The following is a 23,058-nucleotide window of genomic DNA, read 5'->3' as shown; positions in this document are numbered from 1 at the left end:
TTCTTATTATCTAAATAATCTATATTATATGTTGTTTTGCTTTTATTCATTCATTTTCTATACTTCTTAGTCCAATTAAAACTGTCACTTGTCACCCCATTCCTTAAAGGGTTAACCTAACATGCATGTCTTTGGACATCCTGAAGCTGGATTCTCTCAGGGTATTTGCTCTTATTTATTCATATTTATGTACTTATTTTCTATTATTTATTTACTGTGTATCTTTATTTAATAATTGTTATTAAATGATTAAATATTTAATTGGATGTTATTTTATTTTTGGTTTTTTCCTTTTTTGCTTTTTTTAATATTTATTTTGCTTTTATATAAAAGTGTGGATCATGTACATCTGACAGTTGGCAGCATAAGGGTAAATGGGAGATAAAGCTACATCTGAAAAGTGGTCTTCTTGACACTCGGAGAGATTGTTCTGGAACATACCACTAGAGGGAGGCATTTAATCACCGGTCCTATTGATTACTGATACACATGCACTACACACAGGTACACTACCTGAAGCTATGTGACCTAGAGGAACATCAAAATCCCATCCTGAGTTTGCTGTGAGGTAGAAAGTGGAACATGTGCAGTTACTCTGAACTACCTTCAGAGAGCAGAAAGGCTTTATGTAAGGTTTAATGTATGTTTTTCCACTGGATGGATTTTTTTAAATCTATTTAAAAAGGTACATATTACATATTATTGAACATCAGTAAAAAAAAAAACAAAAAAACTGCAAATGTGCACAGAGTTAGCCTAGCGGCTAATTTGCATCTGTTGTATCTTGGCTTGGGGCAAAAGGATGTGTTCACGCTACACATCTGATCTTTACTTCATGACATGGAAAATAAATCATTTTAACTGAGAGGAGCTAATAAGAGTTCATTAAATTGTTCTTAATAATAATGTTTTCGTCATTCTCAACAAAAATCACAAAATGACCCACAATGTCTCTTCAAATGGAAATAGACTGAACTTTTGAAAATGAATAAAGAAAATGTGACAATGATAAAAGTGGAGGTAATGGCTAAAGTTTTCTACTCAAGTAAAAAGAAAATGGTCCCAACTTGGAAATTAATTTTCAGTTAAAAATAACAAGCATAAATGTCCAAATCACCTGTGACCTCCAGATCCACCTGCCGAATGTGGTCTTTAATAGTTAAAATGCACTACAACAGAGTCTTTTATTAAAATAATGTTTTATTAAGAAATCAAGGTTATTTCCTGGTTAATAACACCTGTCAGACTCATGTGGAGGATTAATAGGATGCACCACTCTCTCGGTAGGTGAACCGCATCTTAAAAAGATGCAACAGCAGGTGGAAATTTTATTTACAAACCGTTAAAGGTATGTAATTTTGTTCTACAGTGTACCACTTTCCCCTTTACTCACAGCACCGCAAGGATGTGCATCTTCACGCGCTCATGGGACCAGACTGCAGACTGGCACATTCGCATATGAAGCCGTTTTTATATGATTTAATGCTCACCATGTGATTATTTATAATAAAGAAAACACTTAAAAATTAAGATAATTGGGCTTCATTGCACATCTTTATTATTATTTTTGTTTTCATTCTTCCTTTTGTCATTATGTTTGTTATTTTTACTCGTCCGTCTCACTTCAGTCTGTCTGTTTGCACACAACTCGTACGTCATGACCTTTTTATGGGTGTATTTTTGTGGCGTTTACCTATGCAAAGTAGTGCTGGTTGGCCCGTCCTTTCAATGTACTAGAGATTAGCATTCAGCAATCCATGAAGAAAGACATAAACAATTCTATGGTTTACGAACATGTTCATAAATCTCACAGAGGGTTTTTGTTAAAAAAAAAAAAAAAAATTCTCAAGTAAATCTTAAGAACAAAAAAGACATTGGTGAAAGAGGCCTAATGTGTGGACATAACTACAACGGCTTTGAATGTTTAAAGCCTTGGGGGACCCCCTGTGCTGTTTGAGGGACTCCACTGGGGGGTCCCAGACCCCAGGTTGGGATCCACTGCAATAGAGCAATAGATGTGGTGGAATGAGAGATTCTCATCATGGATGTCCAGTCAACAAATCTGCTGCAACTGTGTGATGTTATCATGCCAATGTGGACCAAAATCTCTGAGGTGTGTTTCCAGCACCTTAATGCAGGGCTATTCAATTCGGTCCTACGAGGGCGGCAATCCAGCAGGTGTTCCATGTATCCCTGCTTCAACACATCTGACTCAAATTAAATGGATCTAACAGCCAATCAAGTTCTGAACAATGACTAATTAATTTGAGTCAGGTGTGTTGAAGCAGTAAGAAACATTGGATTGATTCTACTTGCTCTGCTCTCCAAATTTGAAATGTCCTTGCAGTAAGAAAAATTCACAATGCAAATATAAAATAAAACGTTTTTTATTTATTTATTTATTTTTAATTAATTGACTGATTAATTGGTTATTTGTGCTTTTTTCTGCCAAATATCAGAATCTGCCTCAAAAAATCCATATCGGTCGGGCGTTACCCCCCTACTCCACCCCGTGCTAAAACCATGGGTGGTGTTATGCTTTTAAAGTGAGATTCTTACCTTAAATAATGTATTCTGGCGGAGGCCTGTCCTGCAACTGTGTGATGTTATCATGCCAATATGGACCAAAATCTCTAAGGAGTGTTTCCAACACTTTAATGCATCTATCACACCAAGAATAAAGGCAGTTCTGAAGGGAAAAAAAGCCCGTTCTAGGAAAATGTATCTCAAAAACTTTTAACAAAGGTGTAAACACGTTTCATATCCACTTAAGCAATGGACTAGATATTTTCCATTAAAGGGTTAAGTAAGAGGCTCCGCCTCTTTCTCTCTGGACAACTCCACAACTGCAGCTTTGCAGTCTTAACAGGTTTCCTGACATCACCTGACAGCAGCTTTTAACCAGTAAGAAACATTGGATTGATTCTACTTGCTCTGCCCTCCAAATTTAAAACGATCTTGCGTCTTTGCAGCTTTACTCATTTTGTTCCTAATTGTTTAGTTTACTCATCGTTTCTCTGTCTGTTGTGTACTCATTTACAGGAAGCTTAGGAAGTCGCATGCCAGCAAGAGAGCAGAGACAAACAAGTGGCTGAAAGAGAAGGAAGACGAACTTTGCTCTAGAAAGAAGGCTGCTTTGGAGGCGAGGTCGGAGAAGTCACAGCTGGCTGCAGATCAGAGAGAAAACAGTGAAAATAAACCTCAATGGCATTCCAGCTTTTTGAAGGGAAGGAACATGCGTCTGTCTACCAAAAGTATCGTTTCATGCCTCCAACTGAGCTCAAGGACATCATCATTCAGTACTTAGACAATAAGGTATGCCCTGCCTGGAAATAATGTGAGTATACACATTTCTGAACATAAAAAACCCTCCGCAGGGCACTCTGTGGCTCCTACTAACAGCACTTTACGTGTACAGAAAGGCCCGCCACATGTGCTGGCGGTGGATCTGGGATGTGGAACAGGTCTGAATACTCGACTGCTGGCGCCACATTTCAAACAGGTTGTAGGCCTCGACGTCAGCGAGTGTCAACTGGAGGAGGCCAGAGCTGTGCCGGGGTACCCTAACATCACATACAGGTTGGCAGATATTATTGCTTTTATATATACTGTATGTAGATGGAAACACAGGGGTAATTATTATATTTTTTAAATATGCTGGTTAATTATTATTAATTAATATTATTCTATTCTAATTGCACAACTACAGATTGCAAGACTAAAAAAATCACTTAAAATTATATTGATAAATTAATTATTTGACTCATTTTTTTCAATGTATCTGAAACCTTTCACAAGCAACGACATTTCTGTGATCATTTTAGGCCTTTTTTTTCTTCTCTTTTTTATGAGAATATGAGCAATTTAAGTTTTCCATTATGGGACCATGAAATAAAAATCTTTAACAGTAAGTTAACTCAGGTTAATGTGAAAGCTGGCTCTGTACAAAGGTGATTAAAACCTCAGACCACAACATATATCCAGGGAGTCATCATAAAAGAATAAAACCGCTGTTTTAAGTAAAAATAGCAAAAACAATTATATAATTACTATTTTAAAGACCTCAGAGTTGTGTTTTGCCATAACTTTAATTACAGATAATAGCTTGTAATGGATACTGTTTTTAGTTCTACTTCAACTGAGGCTGGAAAAGGTGATATTATACTGTCATCATTAGTGAACATTTGCATTGGTGGTATGAATCTGTCACTCAAAGTACCACATGACATTATGATGTGATGTATGACGATCAATACTGTTTTCTTTAGGATTTTTACAGATACTAACTACTTGTGAAAATCAGCCTTACTAGAGTGAATTAATGCATAATCTCCTACATGCTGGATTTACACGAGCAATCTGTCTGTTGCATTTGCAGAAAGGGGACAGCAGAGGAGCTTCCCTTTGCAGATGGCTCTGTAGACTTGCTGGCAGCAGCTTCAGCTGCCCATTGGTTTGATCAGTCCAAGTTCTTGGCTGAAGCAAATCGGGTTTTGAAACCTGGAGGCTGCATAGCTCTGCTGGGCTTCGCCATTAATAACACCAGCTTCAGCTACAAGGACTGTGGAAACAAACTCAGCCTCATCTTTGAAGAGGTAGGTGTAGACTTATGTTGCCCAATGGTCATGTTAAAGCTTTTCAGTAGTGACAGCTGTTGATTAACTAATGCAGCAGAATGATTCCCAACACTGAGCTAACATTAGGCTGGAAGTAATTGTAAGAAGCCTCAGTTTTAACTTTTGTCTACACAGATTAACTCAGAAACTGGTAAATGTTTATGATGTAAAGTAAATGAGATAAGTACCCATTTGACTTTGTAAATGATTTACTAAAACCAACCTGTCTTCTGTAAGAGTCAAGTCACCACCTCTGCATTTCAAACATATCAAACGGAGGAGGCTTAGTTCCACACAATTATGTCCTTAAACAAATCAAGCTACCATCACAGAATCAGCACCAGAGTGACTATTCCGGCTTGATGTGTGGCTATATATATATATATATATATATATATATATATATATATATATATATATATATATATATATATATATATATATAAATAATACTGCACATCTTTTGTAAAGCTGAAATAACTTCCCTCATTGATGCGTGTCAGGCTGATCTATGAACAGTGAGTGAACCACGCTGCTGCGACGCTACAGCCGGTAGTATATAGGCTTTATGGTAGTATATAGGCTGACTCTATTTGTGTAATGTGCCTGCGTGTTGCAGGGGTTATTACAGTAGATGGTAGAAGTGGGGGCTTTGTACTGACGTCGTATGCTGCATGTGTGTGTTCTGCCTACATGTGAGGAGCAGCGAAACAATAAATGAGGAAGCGCTCGCAGCTATTATTCTCCATTCGACTTATTTACATATTTCAGCATGAGAATCGGAGGTTTTAGCGCAAGAGCATGAGAAGCTGCTTAAATGCACAAGTCTCACGGCCAATGAGTGTTGGCAGCCCTGCAAAACAAATGCAGCATACTGTAATGGAAAATTTCATACACATGCACTTTGTATTGTTACAAAACCTTGTCTTGTGTTTTACTGAGGAAGGAGGATGACTTGTACCCAGATAAGAATTGAGTGAGCTTCATTTACCTCCCCTTCCAATCTTCTGGTAACATTCCTTTGAAACAGAGGACTAATGATTTACCTTGATGTGATCAGCTCATGCTGGCTCTATATAAACCAAACCCAAATGCATCTGTTCAGACTCGTGCAGCCAAAAACTTCTTTGACTGTGTGACTCTCATTGCTGATCAGCTGTTATTAAAAATACTTTGTTTGATTCTCACTTAGTGTGTGATCTTTGATAAATAAAATTCCACAACAATACCGGCTCGCACAGGTGCTTCACCACTGTCTGGTGCTGCAACATGCTGCTGTCAAGTATGAAACTTTAGAGATCATGCCGCAAGAAACTAGAGTGTTCAGTCGAAGTACTCCATAGTGAAACCTATTGTCATACACAGTCTATGGTAAAGTAACATGGGGGGGGACTAATAAAAATTATCGCGGCCAGCATACTTATCGCGCTCATTTTTTCTTACCGTGCAATTAATTGACTTATTGCTTATCACGACAGGCCTAAATAGACGTGTGGTGCGATAGACAAAAGAGTTTGATAAAAAGTTCAGTTCAATAGAAAAACATAGTATCTCTTCCTTTTTCATTACAGCCTGTCATAAATGGTAATGGTCTGTATTTATATAGTGCTTTTCTGTACCTGGAATGATCCCCAAAGTGCTTTACATTGTACATCGCATTCACCCATTCACTGATGGTGGAAGCTGCCATGCAAGGCGCTCAACCACGACCCATCAGGAGAAATTTGGGGTTCAGCGTCTTCCTCAGGGACACCTCGACATGAGCTCGACAGGCCGAGGATCGAACTGGCAACCCTCAGGCTACAAGACCACTCTACCCATTTGATTGGGTATCATTCCAGGTACAGAAAAGCGTTACATAAATACAAATCATTTATCATTTTACCATTTAAAGAAGTGGTTGAATGAAGGGTTGAATATGAATTCAGTGTTTGTGTTTTTAATAAAAGTAGGTCATTAAGCAACAACATAAAGCCAGGGGTGCACTTATTAAAAATTTTATTTGATAATTATTAATATTGATCAATTTTTTTCTTTTTTTTATCGATTTGTTTGTTTTCTATATTGTCCCACCCTACTACCTTCCTTGCCAGCTCAGCGGTATAACAGAAGCAGATCAACTACAAACCACCCACCCCCCCAAACTGACACACAATATAAAGTGCAATGACAGTCACTCAGTCTCTGCTTGAAAAGGCATTGTGAAAAGGGCTACTGATTACTCCGTCTTTGGTTCCAGTAACGATATCACTATTGGTTGACTTTATACTGACTTTAAACTGATGTGTACATGGGGCTGGGCAATATACTGAGATTTTCAAATATATCGAGACTTTATCACATGCGATGTAGAATGATGGAATATTGTTTATATTGAAATAGCTTGTTTTGAGTTAAAACTATATTTTCTTTTTACATTTTTGCACAGCTGTATTTTGTTAAGGTAATTAAAAAGTATTTTTCTTTTGTTTTAAAAGTATTTAATTTAATATACAGCTACTTTTTTTAAATTTTATTTACTGTTTAATTGTACATGTGAACACCTCAGGTCAAGCAGTTTCAGCACAGTTAAGTTTGTGTACATGTCACAAGGAGTAGGAATTGACTAAAGTTATGATTTTTATAAGGGTAATCCTACACTTTAATCCATTTAAAATGAAAATGTGTATACTAAGGTTTCCAGCATGCTCCTGATCTGTCATGATCTTTATTTTAGCCTTATGTAAGTACAGTAAGTAGTTGTCCAGCAAGAGAGTTCCAACGCTAATGTCAGATACTGCTTTATACTACAGAATGTAAATGTCCATCCATTCACCAACACAGCAAAAATGTTGACAGTACATGCCGCTTAGAGGACAGTCATTAATATGTTGCAAGCAAAAAGCTGTGCACTTTGGGCACCATGTCCTGTTTCTTTTAAACTCGACCCTGCAACCACTCTGAAGTGTTTCCAGCTTTGATAAGAATTTTCTTTATAGTCAATGATGTCTTGTGCACATAAACTAAGAGCAAAGTTCACACCCAATTATTTCTACAGTCTCTGGTGGTCATGGCTTACCAAATGATTTTGGTAAACCATTAATCAGATTATTTTAAATAAGTTATATCAGAGAAGACAGCAGCTTTCCTGGATCCTGTTTCACATATTGCTTCTTCTTTTGTAGGATAGGGCTTTAATGTGCATTTATGCATGACAAAATGAACTATGTTCACAGACAGGGATGTCTGGCTGTGTTTCAGAGTCCAGGAAGTGAAATTTAGGGCTCAATCATGCCTGTTTGCAAAACAGATTCTTTAGATGAAATGTAGCATAGTCAGTATCCACTGTCAAGGACAGGCACAGACTTCCCTGGCAGAAATTATGACTGAATGGAAAAAAGGGATTGAACTTATCTTCTCATCCAAATTTATGACCTAACAAGACTGTCTTATCCAGTAAAACACCAGCCTAGAAAAGCTAGTTTTTAGCCTCTCCATGCTAACATACGTGACAACAGATGATGCAATAGCTGCTTTAGATGCAGAAATTGATGCTGCATTTTTTTTATTGACCTGTCAAAAGCATTTGATACTGTGGACCATGCCATTTTAAAGCATAGGCTTATTTGCTTGGGATTGTCAGATCATGTAGTTTCCTGGCTCACAAATTATTTAAGTGACAAGACCCAGTGTGTTAAATATGATGGTCTGTGTTCTGAATTTGGGAGTGTCCACAAGGGGGTGCCACAGGGTTTGATATTAGGACCTCTGTTGTTCATTATGTACATTAATGATTTGGGACAGAATGTGTCCGATGCTAATATGCATTTTTATGCAGACGACACAGTTATTTACTGTTTTGGCTCAAATCCTGCCAGAGCTGTTGAATCTCTGCAGAAAGCTTTCGATGTGGTCTACTACACATTTTTACAGCTAAAACTATAGGCTTCACATTTTTCAGACAAAGGTTGCCGCTTGGCCCTGACCCATCAGTGTGAACTGTATTCTCGAGTAGGTAGGCTTTCTTTGTCCACCAGGAGGTTGAGACACTGGTACACTTTTATCTACAAGGCCATGTTTGGACCGCTATCCTTATATATTTGTATTTTAATCACACGGAGAAATGTTGTTGATTTGTATGGTTTGTGATCAAATAATCATTTGTTGTTCTCTGTATCATTTGCCTGTACTGAACTGTGAAGAAGTGCCTTTGTCTTCTCTGCCCCTTCCAAATGTAACATGATGCAAAAGGACTGGAAATTAACAGAACTTATTTCATTTAATGACTTTAAATACAGACTGAGAGCACTTGACACAGCCTCTTTAACTTGTAACTGACTTAAAAATGAATAAAAACATTTTAATTGTTCATTTTAATTGTTAATTGTTGTAATTGATACTTTTTGCTCCCTTGCAAAAGAGGTTTTTTAAATCTCAATGGGACTTTCCTGGTTAAATAAAGGTTAAAAACAACAACAACAAAAAAAAAAAAAAATCACACCCAGGTAGAGGCAGTAGTCATGCTCTCTTTAGCCATCACCAGCTTAGTTACCAGTGAAACTCATCGTTGATCAGATCGGTAGCTGGTTTTAGAATGGATACGAGTATGTAGCTATAGCCGGGTGCTCAGCCATCTTATTCACCCTTTTACCATATAAGGTGCATTTTTTTCATTTTATATATGAATTCACTTTCAGGTTAGACAGGTACTGAAGCCGTACACAACCAAGCCAGTTGCATTGTGTGAGAGTAAGCTGGAAGATCTGTACTCTGCCATCCCCTATCCAGACAAAGAGAGGTAATTGTATCCTAGCAGTTTTGTTTAAATTTCATTATATGAAACGTTTTTTGTTCAATGTTTTATTCACATTTAATTGTATCAGTTGTGCATTTATATGTATTTTCACAACATCCAGGGGAGCTGATAATTCAGACCATAACTAAAGAAAACGTAACAAAAACTGTAGGAAAATGACTGTAATGTTAAATAAATCAGTCAAATTTAATGTCAGCTTTTTTTTTAAGAATCACAGTTTTTTATGTCTGCTTTCTTATTAATTTTGCTTTGTCTTTCTTCTCCCCCTCGTCCATTTGAAATTGATCCAATAGGATTGAGAGTTTTCAAGAAAAATCGTTCACCACTGTGAGGAACCTGGTTGGTTTCATTTCGAGTTGGTCAATGTTCCAAACTTTTAAGATGAAAGACCCCCAGAGGGCTGAAGATCTGCTGGTCAACACTCAGAAGAGGTCTCCCACACAAGCACACATACACTATCACATACAGAATTAGACTATATAACTGTATAGCTCTGTCTCTTCAGTCCCAGGTTTTTTTTTTGTGAAATAAATGATCATCTTTCAGGTTCCTGGATGAGATGGGCGTCACTTCTCCAGACACTGAAATGGAGCAGCAGTGGGCATATTTCTGTGTCCTGGCATCAAAACCACAATAACTAATGCTTCATCACTGGATATACTGTCTGAATAAACTATTTTTCCCTCACAGTGTTTTTATATTCACTCTATTTAACAAAATGTCTTGGGGAAAAAAACGTGTGTTTTCTTGTGTGGTAAATGATCTGATGATTGATGGTGTAAATGGTTAGAAGTTACCTGGAAAACATAGCTAGAAAAATCATCTTATTTAATATGCATGTAACAGTTTTATAATATGCTTCATAGATAATGGAAACTTTTACATTGTTGATTTGCTCTCCTTTACTCGGGGCTTTCCATTTGCTTTATATAGCAAGCCACTGTTTTTGTTCCATTAATCTTTTAAGGATGAAAACAGTGTTTGGTGCATTTCTGGTATTTTTCCATCCAGACAAACCAGCATCAATAAGTTTTATGTACAAAATCGGGATAAGAATGAGAGCAAAAAGAAACACAAAAACATAAAAGGAGGAAAATTTGAATAACATAAGATATTATCAATGTAAAAGAGAAAAAGGATATGTAAAAAGACTTGTGAGTAAACCACTGAGATGTAATAATTGGCTTGCAGGAGATGAGATTTCCGCTGTCAAATTCATTTAAATAGAAGTGAAATGAGTAATCACTTTAATTATGGTCTCATAAAAAAACAAAATATCAAAAAGAAAAATATAACATTTAGTTTTTCCAGGATTTTCCATTTGTGCATTTGGCAGGTTAAGTAATATGGTCATAAATATTTCATTACAGATATTTATCTCACCCTCCTGGGTCTACTTTGAGTGCAATATAATGTAACAGAGCTCTGTTAAGTGCCTTTGACATGTGTTTTAATACCATGTATGGTAGATGTAATCAAACAATCCATATGAACACAGTTTAAATGTGTGTGTTGGTTCTGCAGCTTCCTCTGTGTAACTTGGCAGACAGAAATTTTATCCTCTGCATTCAATTGTAAATATATGTATCTGCTTTTTAGTACTTACCATATTTATATTTACTTTAAGTATTTTATTTCTATTTATTTCCTCCCTTGCCTTCATTTTTAACATTTTTGAATATTCTTTTTATTTGATGCAAACACCATAAAGAGTAGCACCCCCTAATCTCATTGTATGCTCTGGTTTACAATGACAATAAAGGCTTTCTGATTCTGATCTGAGCAAAATAAACAGTCAAAGTCTCCAGGTTTTAATATAAACTGTTAGTGGAACGAGTCAGGATTAAACTCCTGAAAGGTTTGGGCTGATGAGGCAATAGATTAGTAATTCACTTGAGTCCTGCTTCTTAAAGAGGAATCTGCAAAATATCACTCAAAATATTTCTATAATTTTACTGTCAACCTCCAAATCTAAAAAATTAGATCAATGCAAAGTTTGTTTGAGCCCAAGCTTGACTGAGTGACGCTTTGACTTACATCTGAGAGTAGGAACACAAGCAAGAAATCAAACTGGAAGAGGACATCATAATTAAGTGGTAATCAGACTGCTTTGAATCCAGTGGACACATATGCCTGAAGCAGTGCTTTTTTTCAACCCCCCTACAATAGTCCTTTGTTTAATTACGAGATCAGGATTTTATCACACAATATCATCTTTATGTAAGTGCACGCGGCTTATTCAGTGCTGAGTTGCGCCAAACAGCTGGACAAATTTTTCTAACTCATTCCGATGAGTAGAAAAGTTAAGCTAAGTGCGGAAATGCTCCTGAAACTGCTGAGTCTCTTTTTTGAAGAACCACATTTTTATTTCCGTATTTAGGTTTCAAAATAAAGAAAAACATAAACTCTTTATAAAAAGAGGATAAAAGACTTTTCTTCTAAGGGATGTAGATATTTGTGGAAAATTTTAAAAGTTGCCCAGCAATAATATATATATTTACATATACATAAAAATATACATATGCATATAAATATAAATATACATATACATATTCATATTCATTCATTCATTCATTCTCTGTACCGCTTGGTCCATTACGGGTCACGGGTAAGCTGGAGTCTATCCCAGCATTGACAGGTGAGAGGCAGGTACACCCTGGACAGGTCACCAGTCCATCGCAGGGCCAACACATAGGAGACAAACAACCATTCACACTCACTAATACATATATATACATTTACAAAAAAATTGTCCCCTCGCCCTCCGTTGGCGGTCTCTCATCCCTCCAAGCTCAGGTCCTCTACCAGAGGCCTGGGAGCTTGAGGATTCTGCGCAGTATCTTGGCTGTTCCTAGGACTGCTCTCTTCTGGACCGAGATGTCTGAGGTTTGTCCTGGGATCTGTGGTAGCCACTCTTCCAGTTCGGGGGTTACTGCCCCGAGTGCTTCGATGACCATAGGCATAGGCAATCGCTTGGTATTGTGATGTCAACCACAACGGCTTTCCTCTGCTGTTTGTCCATCACTACAGTGTCCAGCTGGTTTGCCATTACCATTTTGTCGGTCTGGATCTGGACGTCCTACAGGATCTTAGCTCGGTTATTCTCAACCACCTTCGGAGGTGTTTCCCACCTTGACCTCGGTCTGTACTCCACACAAATGTTCCTGTACACTATACCAGCCACTTGGTTATGACGCTCCTTGTAAGCTTTCCCTGCCAGCATCTTACACCCTGCAGTTATGAGCTGGATTGTCTCAGGAGCCTCTTTGCACAGTCTACATCTGGGCTTCTATTGCTCTGGTGCTCAAGGCCTGCTCCTGTGCAGCGATGGTCAGTGCCTCTGTGCTGTCTTTCAGTCCAGCCAGGTAGGATTTCTCGATATCAGCCACTTCAATTATGTGTCGGTGATACATCCCATGGAGGGGCTTTTCCACCCATGATGGTTCCTCCATCACCACATGATCTGTTTTCCACTGCCTGAGACCGAGCACTTTGTCCGCCGAGGCCATCTTCCTGATGTATTCCAGGATGTTGGATGTTTCATCCTGGATACTGGTTCTGACACTCACTAGTCCTCTGCCTCCTTCCTTGCTCTTAGTGTACAGTCTCAGGGTGCTGGATTTGGGGTGGAACCCTCCATGCATGGTCAGGAGCTTTCGTGTTTTCACATCTGTGATCTGAATCTCTTCCTTTGTCCAGCTTATTATTCCCGCAGGGTATCTGATGACCGGCAGGGCATAGCTGTTAATTGCCTGAACCTTGTTTTTGCCATTGAGATGACTCCTTAGGACTTGCCTTACTTGTTGGAGGTATTTGTCTGTGGCTGCTTTTCTTGTGTGGTACTTGTAGCTGTCCTCAATGTCTGCTATTCTACCGTCTGGGAGTGAGACCCCTTCAGACTAAACATGGAGAAGCAGCATTTAGCTGTTATGCTGCAAACAAGTGGAACAAACTGCCAGTGGAGATTAAACTTTCACCAAATGTAGACATTTTTAAATCCAGGTTAAAAACATTTCTTTTCTCATGCGCCTATGCATGAAATCTGCATGATAACTTTTTTTAACTTATCTTGCTTTTAATCATTTTAATGTAATTTATTATTTTATTGTCTTTCCCCACACGGAAATTTTATTTCTTGCATTTTATCTGTTTTTATTTCATTAATTGCATTTCTTTTAATCTTTAAATCTTTTTTTTTTCATTATTATTGCTTTCTGCACCCTGCTGAAATGTTTTATGTAAAGCACTTTGAATTGTCTTGTACATGAAATGTGCTATACAAATAAATTTGCCTTGCCTTGCCTTGCCTTCTGTATGGACTACCTTCCCTCTCTTTGTCACCATCCGCCCACACTTCTCAAGTCCGAATGACATTCCGATGTCATTGCTGTAGATCCTGGTTGTGTGGATCAGTGAGTCAATGTCTCGCTCGCTCTTGACGTACAGCTTGATGTCATCCATGTAGAGGAGGTGACTGATGGTGGAAGCATTCTTGAGTCGGTATCCATAGCCAGTCTTGGTGATTATTTGGCTAAGGGGGTTCAGACATATATATATATATATATATATATGTGTGTGTGTGTGTGTGTGTGTGTGTGTGTGTGTGTGTGTGTGTGTGTGTGTATACAGTGGTCTCTTGCTATAATGCGGTTCACTTTTTGTGGCCTTGCAGCTTCGCAGATATTTTTTGTGCAATTTTGCATACTTTTTTAAATTTTTTTTTTAGTGCATTGTGGTCTGTGTCTATAATACTAGACTTATTTTTCTATGAAGGTTTGAACTTTGAGGGGGCTCAAACAAGAGAGAAAAGTGTGAAAATGTTAATGCCTGTCTGTGTTTCTTAGTAATCAATTTTGTCCTGTTGCTTTGGTTGGCTACCGTGCTGCTATATCTATTTTACATGATTTTACCCTCATAATTTGACAACTGAGGCTGTCCTTTAAAAATAATGTCTGGATGATGACTGGGATTAAAAAGGTTCAATTTCTACATGCAAATTTACTGTACGTAAAAAAAAACAAGGTCCACAACTAGATTAAGGAACCTGTGTTAGTCTGGTTTTCATCTAAACCAACAACTGTTTGTCTGATCTTCTTCAGACCTGGTGTTTGAGTCGGTAAAGTTTTAATTTTATGGCTACAAGAAATTTTCTGATGTGCTCCTATGATAAAAATCCTCAGCAGAACTTTGGCTACATACAGGCAGAGACTGAATTGCAGCCGTTGCCAGGCAACAGCTAACAGGTCTTCATATCTAATGGAATCTTCTGAGGGGTGGAGACCAGTTTGGTGTTGTCTAGCAACAGCTATAGAATGTAGTTAGCTGAAGGGCGGAGCCTAAGTTTGCTTTGATGATTGTGACATCATTGTGCCTATAAAACCCCCAGCTTTTGTCATCAAGTCAGTACACTTTGAGAACGCATCTCAGTACACATCTCGTTACGCATCCCGATTCCAGTTTTTGGAGAAAGGAAATACAAATCAATTGTTTTGAAAATGGCAGTAGATGGAAAAGATCAAGTCCACAGTGGACAACCTGAGACGGTCATGAGACCTACTTCTCTGAAGTCGAACTGTGATGTTCACAAAAGACACCAGAGTAACACTCAGGCTAAACCGTTCAACGTTTCAAAGAAACGTAAGGACGTCAAGAAAGTTACATTTGGACTGATTGTGGGAAACAGTTCTATGGAGCCTGTCCGCAATCTACAATCGCAACCCATGGACAAAAAACATCAGGATAATCCTAAGGAAGTCCCTCAGCCACAAAAGTTGGTTAAAAAGCCATCAAATGTCCAGGACAAAGTTAAGGTGAGTTACGCTGGTGCATTGGTGAAAAATCTGCAGACAAAAACGTCTGAAGATCACAAAAACAGATCTGAGACAGTTTCACCTGCAGAGCCTCCCGTCAGAGAAGCTGAACAAGATTTAGCTGCGACGGGAACTGAAAGTGTTGCTCCAACACCTGTTGCAGACCAGTTTCCACAAGATGGAGAAACTTCTTCTGAGCAAGAAGCTGGATCTAAAATATTCTTTGCAATCCCTGCAGAACTGTATTATGAGAGACCAGTTGCAACAGGAGATCAACAAAAAAAGAAACGGCGCAAGAAAAAGAAGTACTCATCTACGGAGGTTAACTGGACAGCGATGTATGAAACGATACATGAAACCTATGAAGACTATATCGAGGGATTTCCTCTCAATGCAAAGTTGCCTAAAGGCCCATCAACCTTACAGGAGAAAGCTGATGTTGGCAAGGAATCTGAGAATCTTGAGAATCTCCAGAAAACATTCGGAGGCCCAGGATGTGAAATCCCAGCTGAACGTCTTGCAAACATAAACCAGCCCCGTCTTCAGGCTGAGAAACAAACAACTGAAGATACCAAAGAAAAGATTCAGAGAGATGGCACAGATGTTTGCAAGAAATCTGAAAACACTGAGAATCTCCAGAAAATAACATTTGGAGGCCCAGGATCAGAAATCCCCACTGAACTCCTTACAAGCACAGATCAGCCCAGCAACTGTGAGAAACACCTTAAAATCAAAGGAGAACATCAAGGAGATCAAAGGAAAAATAAAAAAGGTAAAGTCAGGAGACGTAAACCTTTGGAACCAATCTTTGAGGTGCCCTCTCCTCAGGCACCAAAATTTGATGAAACTTCAGTGAAATCTGGAAGCCTGAACCCCCCAACAACATTTGGAGGCCCAGGATGTGAAATCCCAGCTGAACTCACTGCAGAACCTTTGGTTCTAATAAAACCAACACAAGTTCAGCTTGAGGAAATCTCCAGTCATCCACCATCAGAGACTAAAGTCACTGATGCTCTGCCTGAAAGCCTAAATCAGTCCTGTCATCAGGCAGAGAGTCAAACACCTGAACATCCAACAGACAGGAGACAGGAAGACAACACAAACACACTTGCTCCGATGCCTGCAGATCCGTCTGTACAGACTACCAAACATCTGTCTTACTCTGGTGCTTTGCTGAAGAATCTGCAGACAAAAAGGTCTGAAGATCACAAAAACAGATCTGAGACAGTTTCATCTGCAGAGCCTCCCGTCAGAGAAGCTGAACAAGATTTAGCTGCGACGGTAACTGAAAGTGTTGTTCTAACACCTGTTGCAGACCAAGTTCCACAAGATGGAGAAACTCTTTCTGAGCAAGAAGCTGGATCTAAAATATTCTTTGCAGTCCCTGCAGAACTGTATTATGAGAGACCAGTTGCAACAGGAGATCAACAAAAAAAGAAACGGCGCAAGAAAAAGAAGTACTCATCTACGGAGGTTAACTGGACAGCGATGTATGAAACAATACATGAAACCTATGAAGACTACATTGAGGGATTTCCTCTCAATGCAAAGTTGTCTAAAGGCCCATCAACCTTACAGGAGAAAGGTGAGTCTAACTCTGGCGTTTTGTTGAACAGTGAGGAATTCCCTGCACTGCAGACAAATACATCTGAAAATCCCGAGAGTAAGAGAGACGACACCACAGCTGATGTTGGCAAGGAATCTGAGAACCCGGAGAATCTCCAGAAAATAACATTTGAAGCCCCTGGATCAGAAATTCCAACTGAGGTCATTGCAAACACAGACAAGTCCTGTAAACAGGCCGAGGAACATCATGAAATCAAAGATGCAGAATCCAGTCATCCACCATCAGAGACTAAAGTTGCTGATGTTCTGCCTGAAAAACCAAATCAGTCCTGTCATCAGGCAGAGAGTCAAACATCTGAACATCCAATAGAGAGGTCGGAGAATGAAACATCCGTTCCACAAGAAATAAAGTCTGTCATTGAGGAGCCAAGGGCAGCAGAACAGCAAAGTCAAAGAAACCGACGTAAAAAAAGCAAGAAAAGTAGACCTGAGATAGTCTGGGATCTACCATCGGAATCCATGGACAAAAGCCATGACGAAAATCTTGAGGAAGTCCCTCAGCTACCACAGCTGGTTAAAGATCCATCAAATGTCCAGGACAAAGATGAGTCTTACTCTGGTGCTGTGATGAACACTGAGGCAGAGAGTCAAACATCTCACATTGACAAGACTCAGAAAGAACTCAAGATTCCTGAAAACCTGGAGAATCCCCCAACAACATCTGGAGGCCCAGGATCCGAAATCTCAGCTGAACTCATTGCAGAACCTTTGGTTCTAATACAACCAACAACAGTTCAGCTTGAGGAAATCTCCAGTCATCCACCATCAGAGACTGAAGTTGTTGATGCTCTGCCTGAAAACCTAAATCAGTCCTGTCATCAGGCAGAGAGTCAAACACCTGAACATCCAACAGACAGGAGACAGGGAGACAACACAAAGGCTGAGCTGGAAAGTCTTCAGGCGGTTTCATGTGCACAGCCTCCAGTCAGAGAACTTGAAAAAGATTCATCTGTAATGGAAACCATCAGTGTTGTCAGTAAGTCTGTTGCAGACCAGGTTCCCCAACCTGGAGCAAGTCTTTCTGAGCAAGCACCTGTATCCAACACGCTTGCTCCTATCCCTGCAGAACAGTCTGTACAGACTACCACCAAACCAGCGTCGGAGAACCAAACACCCGTTCCACAAGAAATAAAGTCTGTCATCGAAGAGCCAAAGGCAGCTGAACAACAAAGTAAAAGAAAACGACGCAAGAGGGGTAAGAAGAATATCATTTTGGCGCCTGTCTGGAATCAACCGTTAGAACCCCTGGACAAAAACCATCAGGATAATCTTGAGGAAGTCCCTCAGCTACAGGCAGAGAGTCAAACATGTGAACATCACATAGACAAGAACCAGGAAGGCCTCAAGATTCCTGAAAACCTGGAGAATACCCAAATAATATCTGGAAACCCAGGATCAGAAATCCCTGTTGGCGTCCCTTCAGAATCTGTGGTTCTTTTACCACCAACAGAACCAGAGCCTGAGCCAATCCCTTCACTGCCAGCACCTCCAGCCGCAGATCCACATCCGATCCTCAAACTTCTGCTGGTCAACAAACCAACAAACAGCCAGTCTGTCAACACGAACCATGTTGATGAACAGAACATCCCTCACAGCTCCGGTCTGCTGATGATCCCAGAGCTCCAGTTCCATCAGACCTTGGCTGTAAAGGATGAAAAGATCGCAGAACTACAGAAACAACATGAGGAGTTGCGGAATCAGCTAACGAAACTGCAAAATCAGGTCAACAACAGTAACACCATGCAGTCATTAGCGTCTAAGCAGGTGCAGAAACTGGAGGCAGAACTCCAGGAGGAGAAAAAGAAAAGAGAATTCGCTGAGACTTCGGTATCTGAGCTGCAACGTGAAACGGACAAAGCCAAAACCGAACTGAGCCAGATTCACATTCAGCTCCAGGATCAACAACGGGAGACCAGTGATGAGAAAACAGCTCTCATGACTGAGCTGGAGAGGCTGAAACAACAAATGGAATCTCAGAAATCCGTGTCTGAGAAGGAGAAAGCCATCCTGTATGCTGAACGGAAGAAAGAACATCAGCAGCATGCAGACGTCTCCAGCAGAGTGGTCCAGCTGGAAGCAGCTCTCACTGCTGAGAAGACCAGAGCATCAAGAGCTGAGACCTGCTTGGCCCAGGAGGTAGAGGAGAATGCTAGAATAAAGTCTGCTCTGGTGAAAACCCAGCAGGAACTGGATGAGCAGAAACACCAATGGGAGCAGCACAAGAACCTTCTCCTGGTTGAGCGGGAAGAAATTAAAACCTCCACAGAAAGAGCCGCGATGGAGTCGGAGAAAGAAGTGGAAGACCAGGGGCAGCAGCAAGGTCAGAAGTCAGAGCTTCTAGAAGAATTATCCTCTCTGATGAAGTATCAAGACAAGAATGCACGAGAGGGAAAATGCTTCAGAGAGAGCTTACTGAAAAGAGTTCAGAACTTAGAAGCTCTGATGTTAATCAAAGAACAAGCCTAAAAGACGTCTGTGAGCCAGAAAAAACCTCTGTGCTGGACGCTAAAGAATTTCTGGCATGAAGACCTGCCCCTATTTTTTTATATTTATTTATTTATATATTTATTTATTTATATTTATTTATTTATATATATATTTTTTTATATTTATTTCTATATTTATTTTTTTATATTTATTTATATATTTATTTTTTTATATATTTATTTTTTATATTTATTTTTTTATATTTAAATATGCTTACTTTCTCCATCTATCCCTGTCCTTTCACCCCCACTGAACACGATTTGACTGAAAAGAAGTCACAAAGACATCTAAATTGATTTTCAGATTTCTGTTATTGTTTATACTTTCAGAAAATAAATACTTTATTGTACCTTTAGGGGTTAAATGGATTGTCACTGGGGCGGTACCCTCAAAGGTGCTGCTGTTCCCTTAACAGTGCAGTTTTTACCTTAAGACCAGACGGCCCCCAGAGGGACAGTATTGGTCTTTATGAAGTATAAACTGTGCTGTAGAGGGTTCAGCTTTACCTTTAAGGGTTCTACCCCAGTGATATTCCTTTGTACTCTTAATGGTATAATTAGGTATTCATTCCCTGAAAGTGTAGCTGTATAGTTCAACAGAAATTTTACAGCCACACAACGACAGAGATGATTGTAGCTGAGAAACAGCCACAGTCATCAAAAAAGAAAACAATTTTCAACCAAACTTCTGTGTCTCGTGCTCAGTGGGTCTTTCTCTTTACTCTTAACCCTTTAACCACACCTCTTTTTTCACTTTCCTCCTTTCCTATCCCCTCACAAAAAAAAAAAAAAAAAAAAAAAAAAAAAAAAAATTAAATAAAAAAAAAACAACCCAAAACAAAACTATGGTTTATGGTCAATCCTTTTGTTTTACTTCTGTGAATTTAAAACATGATATGAAATGTTGTGAAAAATGAAGGTTAGATATTTAAGTTCATTCGTCTTTTTACTATTAAAATGATTATTATATGACTGCTTATTAAAACTGCTTAAACAATAAAACAAAAACAAAACAAATAAACAAAAGACAAATAAACAAAAGACAAATAAAACAAACAAAACACCAAACAAAAACATAATCTGAGGCCTGTTCCAGAAAGCAGGTTCAACAAAATCTAATCAATCTTTAAGTCAGATCAGCTGATTTTAGCTACTGTACTTCAGTAGAATCTTTACCCAGAATCTGACATGTTTATGGATCACAATAAAAAATCACCATCAGTCGGGCTCCGATCCCTGGGGTCTGTTCCAGAAAGCAGCTTATGTAGAAACTCTGAGTGTTTCAACCTCAAATTTAAGGAAACTGGGTTTTATCCCTGAGTTTGTTACCATGGTAACTGACTCTATGAAGTAAACCTGCTCAAAATTCTCTGGTCATGCATATCCAACGTCACACACACTGAACGTTCAGTGACATCACAGCAGGTTTGCACTGCAGTACTATTTTTATTTATTTAGTTTTTATGTAAATGGGACCTTTCTTTATAACGTTGGCAACACAGAACAATCTGGAAACACAAAGGTGTGTGAAGTCATGAGACCCATGTCTCAAATCCCAATTTCATAAAATGATCTAGTGTAGAGGACTACTATTAGTTCCTCTGTCGGCCTCTTTGGATCCCAGCAGTACTGGTTAGGTAATGGTAACGTTACTGGTGGGTAACAAAAAGAGACCATAAGTATCAGAATTATTAGCTTCTGACATTTTGAAGCCTCTTGGGGTTTCATCCTGAACACAAAGGTGAGCCCACTGAGTACCTATGAAATAAATTACTGTCATAAATAAAAGTTTATTGTTTTTTTTTTACTATTTTTAACTCACCCCATGTGAAGTGGTAAGCAGAGTGTTCTGGTTTAAAAAGTCTCAAACTATAGTTAAGATAATTGATAAAACAAATAGGTCTCAGAAACTATATGACTTTAATATGATACATTAGGTGTTAAAGGGTTAAATCCTGCTTTCTGGTGTTGGTACATACCTGTATGTATGTGAGACCCAGTTCATCGGCAGGGGGCAGTTTATGGACTTGCTGATAGGTTTCAGTATAAGTATGTTATTTATCTAAAACGATACATTAGGTGTTAAAGGGTTAAATCCTGCTTTCTGGTGCTGCCAGTTTTGATTTGCAACATGGTGAAGTGATGGTAAACTTTATTATATGCAATATTAAAGGTTTGGTAAACATGCATGAGCTCACAGATACATGTCTCAGGTACGTATGTGAGACCCAGTTCCAGGGGCACTGCCAGGGATTTTGGGCCCCATAAAAGGAATTGAAGCAGTACCTGAAAATTTTGATACTATAATACATAAAATGAGCAATTTTAATGATATTTTGAACATCATACCTATATTTGTGAAATGAAAAACATGACAGCTAGGCTGCTTGGTAGGGGAAGCATTAAAAGTACACTGAAGTTAATTTAGATTCAGTTATTTGCTGCAAGACAGATGCTTTATATTCCAAAAACCATCTCTCTTTTTTAAAATACTTGAAAGGAATACTTAAAATGAGTACTTAAACAGAAATGCATTTACAATCTGTGGAGAAACAAATCAAATCTCAGCTAAAACACCATCAAAAACAAAATGGCCAATCGTTTTTTATGATTGATTGTATTGTGAACGTTATCGTTGAACATTATTACTGAACAAGAGGCAACAAAAAATTAATAAATAGAAATAAATAAATGAATAAATAAATAAAATCATAAGCACATGGTCAAATAAATTAGGTAGGCTCAGAAAAAAAAATAACGGGACCTCACATGGCTTATTTTATTATATGAAATGAATGTAATACGGTCACAAGCAAACCAGTGTGGAGATTTACAGCCAAACGATGGCTGGGAGCCGTCCTTAAAAATAAATAATCACATTTTAAAAGGTGGAACTTTGTGTAAGATATCAAGGAGTGGTACATGTACGCTGCTGAGTCAAGCGCTTGCAGTCCCATTCACAATCACTGGCCTTGCTCAGCCTTTTTCACCAAGAGCCCAAAGTGGAGCTTTCTCCCTGCAAGATCACTAACAGGTCCTTGAAGTCCAGCTTTATAGTATCTCCAAAGATGTAATGTCATTTGTGATAGCATCACAATCATTATTTCTGGTGGCCTCCCACTATTTTGTTTTACTTAAAGGTGCTTTCAGGGATTTCACCAAAAATGTTAAGGGAAATTAATTTGACTACCAATACTCCACATCATTTTTCTCTCTCCAGTTAGAGCTTTTTTCTTTTCTTTTTAAACTTCCCAATTTTTTGACCCATCTTGCCGTCTTAGCATCCACTCGCTGTCTGTCTGTAGCGCTGAGCTCCACAGATGATGGTGCAGGTGGACTGAACCATTTCAGGGAAAAATAGAGGGTGGGCGGGTGTTCAGAAATGTTTCCAAACAAAGAAACTTGTAATTGTAAGTTTATTATTGAGTATTAGATAGTCTTGCTAGTATTACAGTTGCATTAAGGGCCCTTCTGGGCTCCTGTCAATCATGGGCCCCTAGAATCCTTCTCCTTTACCCCCGCCACCTTTTCAGCACCCCAGCCGAGTTCATCAGCAGAAGGAAGTTTATGGACAGGCTGATTTTCTAGAGCAGATCATGAAGGTGAGCAAACATCTGATGATAACAACAGTTGGTTAGGCATCCCTTCATCTCTCCAGAAAACCAATAGCCACTTCTCTGCAGGTTTTCAGACAAAGCTTTCTTCACATCTGAAAGATGCTGCTT

The 23,058-nt window shown here is 38.8% G+C and overlaps 1 protein-coding gene and 2 long non-coding RNA genes across 4 annotated transcripts; 2 read left to right on the top strand and 1 right to left on the bottom strand.

Moving 5' to 3' along the window:
- Positions 1-275: 275 nt before the first annotated feature.
- On the bottom strand, positions 276-22,480 carry LOC121649918. Its single transcript, XR_006012183.1, has 3 exons — positions 22,468-22,480; positions 12,407-12,411; positions 276-443 (listed from the first exon to the last, which is right to left on the bottom strand). It is a non-coding gene; the product is annotated as an uncharacterized LOC121649918 (long non-coding RNA).
- LOC121649917 lies at positions 1,941-2,695 on the top strand. Its single transcript, XR_006012182.1, has 2 exons — positions 1,941-2,113; positions 2,639-2,695. It is a non-coding gene; the product is annotated as an uncharacterized LOC121649917 (long non-coding RNA).
- Positions 2,828-10,098, top strand: LOC121649915 (putative methyltransferase DDB_G0268948). 2 transcript variants are annotated; one of them, XM_042001042.1, is made up of 7 exons: positions 2,828-2,904; positions 3,043-3,315; positions 3,419-3,579; positions 4,379-4,595; positions 9,293-9,393; positions 9,705-9,842; positions 9,958-10,098. In XM_042001042.1, the coding sequence occupies exons 2-7, from the start codon at positions 3,205-3,207 to the stop codon at positions 10,046-10,048; spliced, it is 819 nt and encodes a 272-aa protein (XP_041856976.1). In that variant the 5' UTR covers positions 2,828-2,904; positions 3,043-3,204; the 3' UTR covers positions 10,049-10,098. The 2 variants fall into 2 exon arrangements, with proteins under 2 accessions (XP_041856976.1, XP_041856977.1); XM_042001043.1 differs by lacking the exon at positions 2,828-2,904 and having other exon boundaries at positions 2,959-3,315.
- Positions 22,481-23,058: the final 578 nt, after the last annotated feature.

This window comes from Melanotaenia boesemani, chromosome 12, assembly GCF_017639745.1.
Source record: "Melanotaenia boesemani isolate fMelBoe1 chromosome 12, fMelBoe1.pri, whole genome shotgun sequence".
NCBI classification, from domain to species: Eukaryota; Metazoa; Chordata; class Actinopteri; order Atheriniformes; family Melanotaeniidae; genus Melanotaenia; species Melanotaenia boesemani.
Note: the sequence above shows the minus strand (reverse complement) of the source record. Positions and strands in the feature narration are given on the sequence as shown.

Excerpts from the sequence above, each read along its gene's own strand:
- LOC121649915 (XM_042001042.1), top strand. The coding sequence starts at position 3,205 with ATGGCATTCCAGCTTTTTGAAGGGAAGGAACATGCGTCTGTCTACCAA. Across the intron at positions 9,394-9,704 it reads CCCTATCCAGACAAAGAGAG|GATTGAGAGTTTTCAAGAAA; the intron begins GTAATTGTATCC and ends TTGATCCAATAG. Across the intron at positions 9,843-9,957 it reads CTGGTCAACACTCAGAAGAG|GTTCCTGGATGAGATGGGCG; the intron begins GTCTCCCACACA and ends ATCATCTTTCAG.